At 42.1% G+C, this 16,139-nt stretch overlaps 1 protein-coding gene across 10 annotated transcripts in view; it reads left to right on the top strand.

Annotated features, from left to right (window-relative positions):
- MTMR3 (myotubularin related protein 3) overlaps positions 1-16,139 on the top strand; it is a 125,979-nt gene that overhangs the window by 90,631 nt on the left and 19,209 nt on the right. For all 10 annotated transcript variants that reach the window (XM_065903738.1, XM_065903737.1, XM_065903736.1 and 7 more), the window contains 3 exons: positions 8,856-8,952; positions 10,730-10,843; positions 15,486-15,691. In XM_065903738.1, the coding sequence (XP_065759810.1) occupies positions 8,856-8,952; positions 10,730-10,843; positions 15,486-15,691 (417 nt within the window). The remainder of the gene's footprint in view (positions 1-8,855; positions 8,953-10,729; positions 10,844-15,485; positions 15,692-16,139) is intronic.

The raw sequence follows: 16,139 nt of genomic DNA, 5'->3' as shown, positions 1-16,139 counted from the left end.
GCACCGAAGTCAGACTGACTGCAATCTCTGCAGCCAGGGGTGGAGAGGCGCTGCACAGTCAGCAAAGCAGGACCGGGGGCCGACTGCGGCTCAGACCATGAAGCAGTTATAGCCAAATTCAGACTTAAACTGAAGAAAGTGGGGACAACCACTGGACCGTTCAGGTATGACCTAAGTCAGATTCCTTACGTTTATACAGCGGAAGTGACTAGTAGATTCAGGGATTAGGTGTGATGGACAGAATGCCTGAAGAACTATGGATGGAGGTTCCTAACATTGTATAGGAGGCCATGCAAAACCATCCTCAAGAAACAGAAATGCACACAGGCAAAATGGTTGTCTCAGCAGGCCTTACAAATAGCTGAGAAAAGATGAGAAGCAAAAGGCAAAGAAGAAAAGGAAAGATATGTCCATCTGAATGCAGAGTTCCAAAGAATAGCAAGGAGAAAGATAAGAAAGCCTTCTTAAGTGATCAGTGCAAAGAAATAGGGGAAAACAATAGAATGGGAAAGACTAGAGATCTCTTCAAGAAAAACATTTCATGCCAAGATGGGCACGATAAAGGACAGAAACAGTATGGACCTAACAGAAGCAAAGGATATTAAGAAGAGGTGGCAAGAATACACAGAAGAACTATACAAAAAAGATCTTCATGACCCGGATGATCACAATGGTGTGATCAAGCACTTAGAGCCAGACATCCAGGCATGTTAGGTCAAGTGGGCCTTAGGAAGCATCACTACAAACAAAGCTAGTGGAGGTGATGGAATTCCAGCTGAGCTATTTCAAATCCTAAAAGATGATGCTGTGAAAGTACTGCACTGAATATTCCAGCAAATTTGGAAAACTCAGCAGTGGCCACAGGACTGGAAAAGGTCAGTTTTCATTCCAATCCCAAAGAAAGGCAATGCCAAAGAATATTCAAACTACCGCACAATTGTACTCATCTCACATGCTAGTAAAGTAATGCTCAAAATTCTCCAAGCTAGACTTCAACAGCATGTGAACTGAGAATTTCCAGATGTTTTAAGCTAGATTTAGAAAAGGCAGAGGAACCAGAGATCAAATTGCCAACATCCACTGGATCATAGAAAAAGTAAGAGAATTCCGGAAAAACATCTTCATTGACTCCGATAAAGCCTTTGACTATGTGGATCACAGCAAACTGGAAAATTCTTCAAGAGATGGGAATACCAGACCACCATACCTGCCTCCTGAGAAATCTGTATGCAGGTCAACAAGCAACAGTTAGAACCAGACATAGAACAACGAACTGGTTCAAAATTTGGAAAGGAGTACGACAAGGCTGTATAATTGTCACCCTGCTTATTTAACTCATGTGCAGAGTACATCGTGCGAAACGCCGGCCTGGATGAAGCACAGGCTGGAATCAAGATTACCAGGAGAAATATCATAACCTTAGATATGCAGATGACACCACTCTTGTGGCAGAAAGCGAAGAAGAACTAGAGAGCCTCTTGATGAAAGTAAAAGAGGAGAGTGAAAAAGCTGGCTAAACATTAAAAAAATGAAGATCATGGCATCCAGTCCCATCACTTCATGGCAAATAGATGGGGAAACAATGACAGACTTTATTTTTGGGGGCTCCAAAATCACTGCAGATGGTGACTGCAGCCATGAAATTAAAAGATGCTTGTTCTTGGAAGAAAAGCTATGACCAACCTCAACAGCATGTTAAAAAGCAGAGACATTACTTTACTGACAAAGGTCCATATAGCCAAAGCTGTGGTCTTTCTAATAGTCATGTATGGATGTGAGAGTTGGACCATGAAGAAAGCTGAGCACTGCAGAATTGATGCTTTTGAACTGTGGTGTAGGAGAAGAGACTTGAGTTCCTTTGGACTGCAAGAGATCAAACCAGTCAGCCCTAAAGGAAATCAATCCTGCATACTCATTGGAAGGACTGAAGCTGAAGCTCCAATACTTCGGCCACCTGACTCGAAGAACTGACTCATTGGAGAGGACCCTGTTGCTGGAAAGATTGAAAAGGCTGGAGGAAAAGGGGACGACAGGGAATGAGATGGTTGGATGGCATCACTGACTCTATGGACTTGAGTTTGAGTAAGCTCCGGAAGTTGGTGATGGATAGGGAGGCCTGGCGTGCTGCAGTCCATGGATTCGCAAAGAGTCGGACATGACTGAGCAATTGAACTGAAGTGCAGGGCATTGACAGAGTCAAAACTTGAAAGCAGTTCTTAGTTATTGGGAACTGATTGTATGATGTGCTGTGGGTATGAGGTGAAAAACAGGCACCTGCCATTGCGGAGCCTCAGGGAAAGTCTTAGGAATCTGAGCTTCCCACAAGCCTGGTCAGCCAGTGGAACCCACAGTGGTTCCCACAGGTCACTGACAACCAGCCTGGGAAGGTGATGAGAATGTGCCTAAGCTCTCTCTCACTTCACTCCTTTATCCATTCCATCTTTCTTTTTCCTTATTTATATGCCATTGGTTTTATTTGTTTATGGGTCTTTTCAGGTGGTTTTTTTTTTTTTTTTTTTTGAGTTTTTAAAGTGATTTTACATGCAATCAAATTTGTGAATTTTACATGTATTTGCTAAGTTTTTAGCCATTACATCATTTTTTTAATTGTTTTTATTTGGCCACACCACACGACATATGGAATCTTAATTCCCTGTGAAAGTTGCTCAGTCATGTGTGACTCTTTGCGACCCCATGGACTATACAGTCCATGGACTGAATTCTCCAGGCCAGAGTACTGGAGTAGGTAGCCTTTCCCTTCTCCAGGGGATCTTCCCAACCCAGGAATTGAACCCAGGTCTCCCTCATTGCCCTGACCAGGGATCAGATCTGTGCTTCCTGCAGTAGAAGCACGGAATCTTAACTACTGGACAACCAGAGAAGTCCCCATTACATCTTTTCCTTTTTTTAAATGCAAATTTCTCCGACTTTACCTTTTGGCTGTGGTGGGTTTTCACAATCGTGCATGGGCTTTCTCTAGTGGCGAGCAGGGACTGCTGTTCATTTCAGTGCACGGGCTTCTCATTGCAGTGGCTTCTTTAGTTGTGCAGCGTGGGCTTCAGTAGTTGTGGCTCATGGGCTCTAGAGCACAGACTCAGTAGTTGTGGTGCACGGGCTGAGTTGCTCCGTGGCATATGGGATCTTCCCAGACCAGGGAGGACTAGGGAATCTGCGGGCAAGGCGGATTCTTTTTTTTTAATATTTATTTATTTTTGGCTGTACAGGGTGTTTGTTGCTGTGCAGTCTTCGCTCTAGTTGTGGCCAGTGGGGGCTACTCTTTTGTTGCAGTGTGCAGGCTTCTCATTGCCCCGGCTTCTCTTGTTGTGGAGCATGGGCTTCAAGAATTGCAGCACCTGGTCTCAATAGTTGCGGCTCCCAGGTCCTGGAGCACAGGTTCATTAAATGTGGTGCTCCGGGTTCAGTTGTTGCATGGCATGTGGCATCTTCCGGAATCAGGGATCGAATCTGCATCTCCTGCATTGGCAGGCGGATTCAGTACCACTGAGTCACCAGGGAAGCCCCCCAGTGTGTCTTATGTATTAGATTGTTTAATCTCTACCGTCTCCTTGGATAATGAAGTTATTGGGTGTACCTTGTTGTATTATGTTAAGAAGTTATTGTGTGTACCTGTATTGTGTTATATAAGAACTTTGATTTGTTTAAGGCTCTTAATTACAAAAGGCATTCCCTAGTTTTGGACTTTAGTGTTTAGTTAACAGTGTTTAGTTTTAGTTAACAGTGTTTAGTTAGCAAGGCTTGAATTTCTCCTAACCTGTTTTTCTCACAACCACAGACTGCAAATTCCTCATCATTAGGTGATTCCTTATTTCTTTGATAATTTAATTTCTTTAGGATTTGAGTCAACTCTTAGAATATTCCTAAGATGTGCCAGATCAGAACTTAACTCCTGTTTATTAATTGTAGATGACTTTGTCCTGAGCTGAGATGATTTTAGTTCCCAGACCTTTCTTTCCCTTGATGATATTTGGTGTTTGTTGGCCACCAGGACACCCACAGTTTCCTATTGTTTTTTTTTTTCATGGTGTGGATGGAGGCATTTGGGGAGCAAAATACTGATTTAGGGACTAGAAAACCTGAATTCAAACCTATACTCTACCATTTAATTTTTAAAACAACGCTGGGCAAGCCATCTGTCCTGTCTTCAGTTTCCTGTGTTCTTCAAAGTGTGAGACATTTTTCTTCCTGCCCAAGCTGATCTGTATATTCTGAAAGTTAGCACTGTTTCAGTTCAGTGAATGCTTGAGTGCCTCCTAAGTGTCATGCTTATGAAAACATTTTGGAAAGTATGAATATATAAAGTGATACCATTGTAGCTGATTGGAACTTACTCCATGACTACAGGTTGTGTTGTGTGTTTAATATGTATGTTCCACACTGAAGTCAACCCGCTACAGGTCATATACAGTCTTAGTGTACTTCAGTGACTTGGTTTGAATATGTGTGCATATGTATGCCTTTTTCCTTTAATATATTTGCCCTGTGAAGGAAAACTCGCCCTTGAAAAACACTGTGGTGGCATTTTTAAAGCCTGTCAGCCTAGTTCTTCTGTCTCTACCCAGTATTGTTGAGTATTGGTGGTGGCTACAGCATTACTCACCAGTTAGGAGCAGACCAGACAGCCACATTCCTTTAAGTCATCTTTAGGTGAGACAGCACTTGAGGTATTTCAAAGTCATGCCATTTTTTAACCTGCCCCAGCACATGAGATCACAGGCATAGACTCCGAAGAGTGGAAGTTAGTTTAGTCTTTTAGAAGTTATTAAAACCTTTTATGGACTCTTCTCTGCCTAACCTGTTAAGAGTAGATGTGTCAGAGAGGAGGGAAATGGGAAAATTATATTACCTTGTATTCATGTAAATCTTAGTTTCTGACTGTATAACCTGTCATGGTTAGCCAGCCATCCTATGGCCACATTGCTCTAAGTCTTAATCTGTTTTGGAGGAAGTCTCCATAATGCTGTTAGAGTTCATTGCAAAACTCTTGACTCTGCTGTTAGCCCCATTTCAAAGTCTAAATAAGAATGGACTCAAGCTGTATGCTCAACATCCTTCTCATTTTAGCTGTCTTCTTGGTGGTAGTTTTGTATGTGAGCATTAATCTGGAGTCTGACAGATGACTGGGCAATTGAGTTGCTAGTTTAGTAGCATCAGACCAGCCTCTCTGACCTCTTCCCTGTGAATTGCCTGATAAGCACCTTTTGGTTAACCACGAACAGCATGACTCTGGGCCATATACTGTTGTGCAGCTGCCTGTTTAGATGAAGTAAAAGCCCTTGTCAGCAGAGTCTGCTTTCTGAGTTTGATCGCAGTCCAGTAATTGTACATCTAGACAACTGAACCGGGCCCTTTGTTTACAGAAGAGAAGGGTTCTTCTCTCCATATTTGAAAATCTGGAGGCTGTTTCTCACCTTCTCTGACTCTGGTACTGATCTTCCTCACATCCTGGGTACAGGCCTGGCCCTTCTGCCCCAGGCCTTTAGGTTGCATATAATTGTAGGTGTGAGTGAGTACTCCGGATCACCCCAGGAGCTAGACTTTTGGGGGGAAATTTTTGTAGACTGCTGGTTGATACTGTGAATTTATGGTAGAGGGACTTACTGCTTTAAAGAAAAGTTTATATTCTCATTAAAATAATTGCTGGACTGTATGTAGTATAAGAAATACAAAATGTTAAAGAGGTACAGATCCTCACTTGGGGATGAGGAAGGCCCATAGGAAGGGTTGAAATGGAAATAAAAACCAACAGATAAATTGGGTTTATTACAGCATATCTGATGTTGAATTGGTGGGGATATGAGAATCCTAAGAGGGGAGTTCTCAAGGAAAACCCAGCAGTATTTGTGCTTGGCTTGCACTTTTTTGGCAGGAGAAGCACAAGCGAACTTCTAACAGTTTCACAAAAGCCAGTTGATTTACTCTGTGTATGTAAGGTCTGCTGCTCAGTGTTTTTTCAGGCAGTGGTTTTCAAACTGCAGGTTGTGATCCACCAGTGGGTCATGAAACTGAAGTTATAAGAAATGAAGTATGAAATGAAACACTTAGGATAGAAAATAGCAATGAGTCACACACACAGTAAGGGTCAGTATTGTTTTATGAAACTCTTAAAACATACATTATATTGTTGAAATTGTGGTGTAAAACATTCTTACTGTAGGTTATAATGGTCACATTCAAAGTTGATGAAGTCACTGCTTTAGAGACTACAAAGAGAATTAGAACTCATTCTTCGTTCTCAAGGAACTTGAAATAACAGATTTTTTTAAATGATGGCTACTCAATATATGTTTGTTTGTAGCTCAGTTTCATGCTGGGAATGGGAATTCTAAACCCATTCTTGGGCAGTGGTTCTATATAGAAAACTGCCTGAGGAGGAGGGGAGGGATGTGGAGATGGTTAATCTTAAATTTATAGGATTCTATTTAGGGTGTCTGGGTATCCATTAAGATAGAGGTACTAATGTAAATGACCACTAAGTAAATATCTTTTTACATTTTTCAGAGACTTGGAACTATATTCCAAGTTGGGAGAAATCTTGTCATTAATTAATGAACTTGGAAGTTGCTATAGTTTTACAGCTTTTGTATTGTGATGATAGGTGAAAAGACTCCCTGTCTAGAGTTCTTGATGGTCACCATTGCTTACAGTTTGTAGACAGATGGCACTCCTAATTCAGATAGCTTTTTCCTGTTTGAAAGATTATATCACTTTTAAAACTTTGCCAGAATGGAATAGATTCAGTTGATTATTTCCTCTTGCATCTCTGAACCTCATCATTTTATAGCTCTCCTTCAGGAAACATACAATGCCTAGTTTAAGCTCAAGAAGAGCAGTTTAAATGGGAAGTAGTTTTATAGACTTGTCCTTCATTCAAGTAATTGCTGTTTCCCATTCTGAAGCTCTTCTCCCAGGAGAGCAAAGCTTTGATCACCCGTGCTGGCTGTTTTGTGCTTTTGTTATTGTAGTTTCTCCCGGCCCCACCAGTGTTTATTTTACAGCCTATAAGACTATATGTTAGAGATATTGCCAAATGGTTTGTTTTGTTGTTGTTTGTTCTTTATAAAATTACTGTTCTAGGACTCTGTTCTCACGGAAGGAAATATTTCAGATTTAATGACTTTTATATTTGGTTCATTTCTGCCTCTCTAGCTCGCTGTCTTAAGGAAGAAGGAGCCAAATCCACGAGGGCAAATGTAGGCGGGTTATACTTGTTTGGGTGGATGTTCTTATAAATGCTCGGCGTTCTAGTTAGTAGTGTGGTATTTCTTGAGATTCCTGGATACAGGCAGTTAAAGTCCTATGATCTTTTATTTATTTATTGGCCGTGCTGGGTTTTTGTTGCTGCTCGGCTTTTCGTGGGGGCTATTCTCTAGCTGTGGTGCACGGGCTTTTCATTGCGGTGGCCTCTCTCGTTGCAGAGCATGGGCTGTGGAAGTGCAGGCTTCAGTAGTTGGCAGCTTGTGGGTTCAGTAGTTGCAACTCCCGGTCTCTGGAGCACAGCCTCTGTAGTTGTGGCACAGAGGCCTGGCTGTTGCGACCAAGGCATGTGGGATCTTCCTGGACCACGGATTGAATTCATATCTCCTGCATGGGCAAACAGATTCCTTACCATTGAGCCACCAGGGAAGCCCTGTCTCATGATGTCTTAACTGCAATTCTGTAATCTATAAGATTCTGAAAATCAAAGATTTTAATTTTATTTGATGGTTTGACTTGATCAGAGCTAGCTATTTGCTGCTTTATTTAACCCACTTAGTTTGAGTTATCCATGTATTTCACTGTAAAGGTGTTAATGTTTGTTTAATGCTTTTGAGATCATTAACCCAGCGTTGCCAACAAAGGTCCATCTAGTCAAAGCTATGGTTTTTCCAGTAGTCATGTATGGATGTGAGAGCTGGACCGTACAGAAGACTGAGTGCCAAAGAATTGATGCTTTTCATCTGTGGTGTTGGAGAAGACTCTTGAAAGTCCCTTGGACAGCAAGGAGATTCAACCAGTCTATCCTAAAGGAAATCAGTCCGAGTATTCATTGGAAGGTCTGATGCTGAAGCTGAAACTCCCAGTACTTTGGCCACTTGATGCCAAGAACTGACTTATTTGAAAAGACGCTAATGCTGGGAAAGATTGAAGGCAGGAGGAGAAGGGGACGACAGAGGATGAGATGGTTGGATGGCTTCACCGACTCGGTGGACATTGAATTTGAGCAAGCTCCAGGAGTTGGTGAAGGACAGGGAGGCCTGGTGTGCTGCATTCCATGGGGTCTCAAAGAATCGGACATGGCTGAGCAACTGAACTGATAATACATATACCACCGTAAAATCCAGAAAGCTCAATTTCTGAAATCTGGCCCAGAGAGTTTCTCATGAGGAGTTACAGATCCATATTACTCATCTTGGTGAACTTACTGATTTTATTTCTTATGTATGCCATCAGTCTGAGTGTGGAAATAGGAAGCTAGCCAGTATAGTGACAAGAACATGGGTTTTGGGATCAGACAGAGCTGCCATAATAATCTCCCCAGTCTGTTTTATCCTCTCTAAAATGTGCTCAGTGATACTGCCCTTAAATTTGATAGTAGTGATTAGATGAGATAATATTCCTTTTTAATTTTTTAAATTTATTTTTAATTGAAGAGATAATATCCTTGATCAAAATTAATTTCCTCATTTCTTTTTATAGTCTTATCCCAGCAGGAGATTTTTTTAAAAACTAAATATGGTATTTATTACAATACTTAAAAAAAAAAAGAACTAAGTAGGGTACCAGTGCTTTTATGCCACTTGTTTTGCAAAGTCATACTCCTTTCTTCCTTTCTCCTGTCTGTCTTTGGTCCCTAGGGGAACATGTAACGTCAAGGTTTAAAAATGAAGTGGAGCGGATGGGTTTTGATATGAACAACGCCTGGAGGATTTCTAACATCAATGAGAAGTACAAGTGAGTTGTATTTGGTCCCTGTGGACTGTGTTTCATGACCACTGTCTTTTCTAGAAACCCCAATTCTCATGTGGCAGAACATTTGAATTTCAAATTTTTCTTTAAAAGAGTTTTATTTATTAAATATAAGCGCATGATTTTCAGAGTACTTATTGAGCCTTCTGTTTCCATTGCTATCACTGGAGCGGAAAGAGATTCTTACTTAGTAGAATCCTGGAATCTTCCTTCTGGTCCCCTCCAGGCCTCTCTTCTGGCACATGTACGTCTAAATACCTGTAGGCAGGCAGGTTCTGTGTCCTCATCACTATTCAATAAAACACTTAGGAGCTGGTTTTTACGTACTTTTACCCCAGATCATATGAAATAGGCTTAAGTCTTATTCTGTTCTTTAATTCATTGATCTAAAATTAATGTCATAGCTATGATTGTTTAACCTTTAAATATTAATGTAACCATTACTAAATATTTCCTAGGAAGGTATAAGAACTTTGATAGGGAAGGGCAGTTAATTACTATGATTTTGGTGATTCAAATATCTATAAAATGAAAGAAAATTGTCCAGAATTTTTAAATTAGCGTATCCTTTTCTTCTTAAGTTTCTCTGCAGCACTTGGAGACATTAATCACTGTGTTATCTTTCCAACTGCCTCAAATTATGATAGCTGTTTTCTTGGACTGTTTGTGGGTAGCCATCAGAGCATTTAATTTTTTGCTGGAAAAACTACAGCTAATTACTATATACAGTTCTTAACATGGACCTTGGCCAAGGAGGTGTTGCCAAGAGTCAGGAGCTACAGGTGTGTCATACCTTGCCTGTTCTCAGCTGACAAGTCAAAGGAGAGAATCAAGGTGGGAGGGGGTCCTCGGGGAGCCTGAGGCTGCGACAGGCTTTGCTCGCATGTAACCCACCTTTCCTATACTGGAGACTGCTTATCTGCCGAGTGAGTGGCCATACTCGGTGAAGAGCTGACTGCTAGGTAATGTGATACTTAGAGGACAGGAGCGTAGCAATCCAAATATTTTGTGAAGTAAGACAAACAAAACACCTAATGTTTTCCCTAGTGAAAGCAGCTTTTTTAAACACAACACTGTAAGTCAACTGTAAGATAAAATAAAAATTTTTTAAAAACTGGCTTTCCCCCCTTGATTGTAGTTCTGAAGTGTGTTTTATAGAAATGATGATTAATAGCATACTCGCATCACTGACTTGGCTTAATGGGGCTGTGATTGTGTATGCAGGTGGGGCTGACCCGCTCTGCTGCACTTGTATACCCACAGCTGCACCTGTTACCTACAATTAGGACACCTTGTTTGGTTCACATCAAACAACACCTTAGTAATCCTATGAGGTCTCTGGGAAGTCGAAACTGGGGGCTCTTGCACTTATTACGTTTCCCTGAAAGACTGAGGGCCTGGTAGAGTAACACAGACTTCCACCTTTGCAGGTGAACTGGGTACCTGTGTAGTTAGAAGTGATCTGTATATTGGTTACAACAGTTAGGGTAGAGTGAGTGCCTCTCAGCTCCCTTGTTTTCATTGATTGTTAAGATGGCCAGATTTCCAAAAGGCAGCATCAAGTGGAACAACCCAAGGTAGCATCACTTGACAGGCACAACACTTAGGGCAGCCCACTCCACTGAGTAGGGCGAAGCCTCCAGTCTTGCTCCTTGCTGCCTTTTGAACTGGCTCTGGGGTAGCTTGATGCACACCCTTACCCTGACTCACTCAAGTCTCTCCTCCTCCTTCCCTTCTCCCTCTTCCTCATTGTCCCTGTTAGGCTGTGTGGTAGCTATCCACAGGAGCTCATAGTGCCTGCCTGGATCACTGACAAAGAACTGGAAAGTGTTGCAGGCTTCCGGTCCTGGAAGCGCATCCCTGCTGTCGTCTACAGGTAAGGAGGCCTGGCCAGGTCCAGCTTGGTCTGGTGCTGCCACCCTGGGGGTGGGGTGGTGGTGGTTCAGGGAGCTCTCCAGGCTGTTTTGTGCTTCCTTATTGTTAAAGTTGCTCGTCCAGTCATGGACCAGTCAGTACTTCACTGGAACACTACCTGATGATTCAGTTGACACTGAAAAGAAAATTTTGATTAAAAAATGGCTGGATTTGCTATTTTAAGATCCTTCTGACATTGTTTTTTAAAAATGTTTAATTATGGCTGTGCTGGGCCTTTGTTGCTGCGTGGACTCTTCTCTAGTTGAGGCGAGTGGGGTCTGCTCTCTAGTTGCGGTGCACAGACTTCTCATTGCGGTGGTTACTCTTGTTGCAGAGCTTGGGCTCTAGGGCAGTGGGCTTTAGTAGTTGTGGCTTCCAGGCTCTAGAGCACAGGCTCAGTAGCTGTGGCACAGGGGCTTAGCTGCTCCACAGCCTGTGGGATCTTCCAGGACCAGGGATTGAACCTGTGTCTCCTGTATTGGCAGGCACATTTTTTACCACTGAGCCACCAGGAAAGCCCTCTTCTGACATTCTATGGGAAGATAATGTATTCACTGCTTTTAGCTTCAGTTGATGACCTTTGCATTGAGAGAAATGAGTCTTGGAAAGTGAGAATAGGGAGTGTAGATTTGTGATTGTCTTTGTGGTTGAAATATTGCTACACGGAAAAAGTTTGTTTTGAGAGGGAGCATTTAGAGAAGGCTAGCCCTTGGCTGGTTAGAAGATACTAGAGATCAGAGGCAGGAGAGTCAAGGGAGCCAAATTCTAGAAGGGGTGGTGATGTGGTCACAAGCACAGTGTTAGAACTCGAGTCTTCTCTCTGACACGCCTTGCTGTGGCACCTTGAGCAAGTTCCCTAACTGACGTCAGCCTGTTCCCATGATGTTCTCAGTTCACAGGTATGCTGTGACATCTGAGTGACTCTGTCACACAAGGCTTCCTAATCAGTGTCTGGAGTAGATTATATTCCTGAGGGCTGCTTTTATAATTCAGTGACTATGTAGCTGAATCCTCACAAATCATGTGAAGTTTTTAAGAAGTCATTCCCTCATGTTTTGGAACAATTTCAGATGTCCTTGTGATATTCATAGTCCCCATTTCATTTTCCCCATTTGCAGACTTTATGGACTCTCCTTGAATTTGGGCCAAACCAGTGAGGCTTAGTTAGAAGCTCATGCCAGGAGGAAGTCCATTGAAATACTGAGGTGGTAAGAAGGGGTTTAAAATTAAAACTTCTTGTATAATTCCTAGTGAGGTAACCAGCTTGTTTTCTTAGTTCATGGAAGGCAGATTTTAGTGGCCATCCTGAAGAGGGAGAGATGTGAAAGTACACATTTGCTTCTGGCCCAATGAAAGTCGCTCAAGTCGTGTCCAACTCTTTGTGACCCCATGGACTGTAACCTGCCAGGCCCTTCTGTCCATGGAATCCTCCAGGCAGGAATACTGGAGTGGGTAGCCATTCCCTTCCTCTGGGGTTCTTCCCAACCCAGAGATTGAACCCAGGTCTCCTGCATTGCAGGCAGATTCTTTACTATCTTAGCCACCAGGGAAACCCATTAAATTTTCAGTCTCAGTTTTCATCACTGTTGTTTTCAGACACCTCTAGAAAAGTAGGTCACCAAATTTACCTATCATTCAAGTGGTAAGGTTGATACAGGAATTAGAGAGCAGCGCAAACTGAAAGGATTTGTGAGTCTTATCAGTGATCGGGCCAGCTCAAATAGGGAGAGCCGCCAGCTGCTGCTGTGCGGCCAGCAGCTGTGTTAGATCAGCAGCCCTGTCGTTTGCGGAGTTAGCTGACTTTGAGCGTAAGGGGAAAGGACTCTCATCTCAAAGCAAGGGTCATTCAGTGAAATTCTCCCTGTTGGTAGAGAGGCCTAAAAGTGTAGGCTGAAGAAAGACCTAGGATAAACACGGGAAGCTTCTTTTCCCTTCCAGAGTTTATGCCAGAAGGAATGAGCTTTGTTAGCTCAGGTGGCAGGATGCTTCTGAATCCAACATGTGTTTACTGAATGTAGTTGTCTGTAGATCGCTAATGACTCCTGAGGTTGCTGGCCGCACTTTTCTTGAAAGCACCACATTGAACCAGCATCTGATCAGTGCTTTCTCCCATGGTGACGAGAGAGAGTGCTTAATTGGATTTATTATTGAAGATGGAGGTTGCTTTAACACAGCGACAGTGCAAAGGCTGCCTGCCCATCTGTAGTGCAATTTACAGCTCTCTCACTCTGCATTGAGTGATTATTAGAAACTTCTAGTCATGGGGCTGTCTGGTGGCTCTGACGGTAAACAATCTGCTGCAACACAGGAGACCCAGGTTCGACCCCTGGGTCGGGAAAATCTCCTGGAGAAGGGAATGGCAACTCACTCCAGTATTCTTGTCTAGAGATTTCCACGGACAAAGGAGCCTGACAGGCTACAGTCCATTGAATCACAGAGTTGGACACGACTTAGCAACTAAGACTTTCACTTTTCGAGTCATTTGGGGAGTTTGACTAATACTAACTTTGGGACAGTTTAAACATTTGTATCTTTCTATATGTAAAATTTAAGAATTCACTGTTTAGTAGGGGGCTCATCCATTGAACATCTTAAGTTTATTTTTCCTGGTTCTGTTTTAAAATGATAGAAACACTCTTTAGTGATTTTTAGCTACAGTGTTTAGTTCTCTTTCCTGCTATCTAAAGCATTTAGAAGACTGCGGAAACTGCTTTTTGCAGCATTTCAGTTGCGATCTAGCTATCATACTATGATCCTTAAAACCCAAGACCCAGGCTGACGAGTGCCATCTACTGTTCTTCTCAAACGTTGCTGGGAAAAATTTGGGAAGGGAAGGATGTGCAGCAAAGGCCCCACCATCCTATTCTGTAAAGAGCTGCCGCCCCTCAGCTCATTGGTTACCCGGCATCTATTATTGTATGCTAGTAGGCATTTTAAGAATCAATGAGGTTTTATTTATAGTTTAGCTGCATTCAGCAGTTGACCTAATTGTTGTGTTGGCTATACACAAGTACTTTCTATTATTTGTCTCTCCTAATGAGGGAGGATTTAAAAACAACAAACAGATGATTCCAGTGGAATTTATTGTTCCCCAATTTAATTTTATTGTTTATGAGTTTTAGGATTAAAGACAAAAATTTTTCTCACATTGTCCTTTGAACAAGACATCTAGATGCAATAGTCTGTTTGTTAAAAACCCATCTGTGCATAAAACATCCACATATGTTTTATGTGGATGAATGTGTATTTGGAAACAATTTTAATGGGAGTAAAGACATTGACTGTTCTCTCTAGGATATAGAATTTGGGAGATAAAATTTTTTGCTTACTAGTTTTTTATTCATTTATTTTTATAGTGAACTGACTACTTTTATAACGTCTAAACAGCTTTATTGAGATGTCACTTACAGTTCACCTTTTTAATGTGTATAGCTCAGTGTTTCTAAGTATATTCACAGTGTTGTTCGGCCGTCACTATACTTAAACTTCAGTATGTTCTCCCCACCCTAAAAAGATGTCCCAGAACCGTTAACAGACGCTCCCCATTCCCTCCTCACACTCCCTAGCTCTGGGTTATCAGTAAATCTACATACTATCTCTCTAAATTTTCCTGTTCTGGACACTGAATAAATGGAATCATAATGTGGTCTTTTGTGACTGACTTCTTTCACTTTGGAGCAATAACATACTCAAGGTTCATCTATGTTGTGACATGTATTAGAGCTTGATTCCTTTTTTGTTACCAAATTACATCACCCTTACAACTTTTTAGTTGCTAAAATCACCTTACTAAAAGTCCTCATTAGGAAAAGCTTGGATAGACAATCCAAAACAAAAGCTTGGATATAATTTCTGGTCTTTTTTTTTTTTTTTTCTTTTTTCATGAAAAAGGGTCTTATCAGAGTATGGCTTATTGATGCTATTCATTTCCTTCTAAGAGTTTTGGAAGGGTAACTGGCTCATTGAGCTCTCTGCCTATAGTAAGAGCAGTTGTGACTCATGAAGTCTCAGGAGGTTTTGTAAAGCAGTCCATTGTGGGCCAGGTAAATATTTCAGTCCCAAATGTGGGATCTTGTTTTGAAAAGAATCCTCAAACCAACCATAATTGCACAGTTGCTATGCTGAGTCCTCAGAAATCAGTGAGGAAACAGATGTTTGTCTTAGCATCCATTAAGCTTGGATATTCAGGGGTAGTATTAAAAAGGAGAGATTAATGCTTCATTATTAAGTAGCAGAATTAGTGTGGCATTGGTATTTTATTTTTTACCCAGTTTTCCAAAAGCAGTTATTCAGGTAGTTTTCCAAAAGTAGTTATTCTTCATGAATATTTTGTTTTATGTAAGAATACACATTTATCATTTTGTTGGTTATTCTACAAAGGTGTCTAAAATGGTATGATAATCCAGAAAGATCCAGATAGATTTCATTATTCTGATGGTTTATAAAACTTCTGCCCTGGGAGGCCTTGAAGTTAACCCATCACGTGCCTGTAGTCAAACCATTCATTAAGGCATCTAAGATCTACTGTGTCACTCTGTGTGTGAGCACAGAGTACCCGAATAGGGCCGCGGGGCTGGGTGCAGTTGTCGTTGTTCCCCACACAGGCACCAGAGCAACGGCGCTGTCATTGCCCGCTGCGGGCAGCCAGAGGTCAGCTGGTGGGGCTGGAGGAACGCCGACGACGAGCACCTGGTGCAGTCAGTAGCCAGGGCTTGTGCCTCCGACTCCCGGTCCAGCAGCAGCAAGGCGCCACCGCGGAGCGGCCCCCGGGACTTCCCCTGTGCAGGGGACCTCTCTGAGGTGGACTTCGGTAAGTTGTCCCTGGGCCTCTGGCGGCAGTTTTTATAGCATCTGACAACCTTTTCTTGAAATGGCCTTTTTCGTTTAAGACAGAATTTGGTTTCTTAGAAGAGCGAGAGTGAAACTTCAGTTGGTGGGATTGTTTGAGGAGTAATGGGTCTTGGCAAAAACCAGAAGACCTTCTCTTTCAGACTTGGTTTAAGAGGACTAGAGTGTTGTCTTTCTTGCCTTCGTGACAAGATATGATAGGGGACCTACACAGTGTTTCCAGACCATGAGGCTTCTGTTGTAGTCATTCTAGGTAGAACTGAGGTATAAGAGATTGTAGGCAAAATAGAAAACAAAACTCAGGAGAGAAGTCCCAATATATTTAGGTAGTTTGGGTTAGGTGGATTTCAGTTAATCGAGTTTTTTGGGTACTGTAATAAGTGTCTGTGGTTCTTATTTTGCAACAGCTC

This window comes from Muntiacus reevesi, chromosome 13 (assembly GCF_963930625.1).
Source record: "Muntiacus reevesi chromosome 13, mMunRee1.1, whole genome shotgun sequence".
Classification (NCBI taxonomy): Eukaryota; Metazoa; Chordata; class Mammalia; order Artiodactyla; family Cervidae; genus Muntiacus; species Muntiacus reevesi.
The sequence above is the reverse complement of the archived record's forward strand: the minus strand, read 5'-3'. Positions and strand labels throughout refer to the sequence as shown.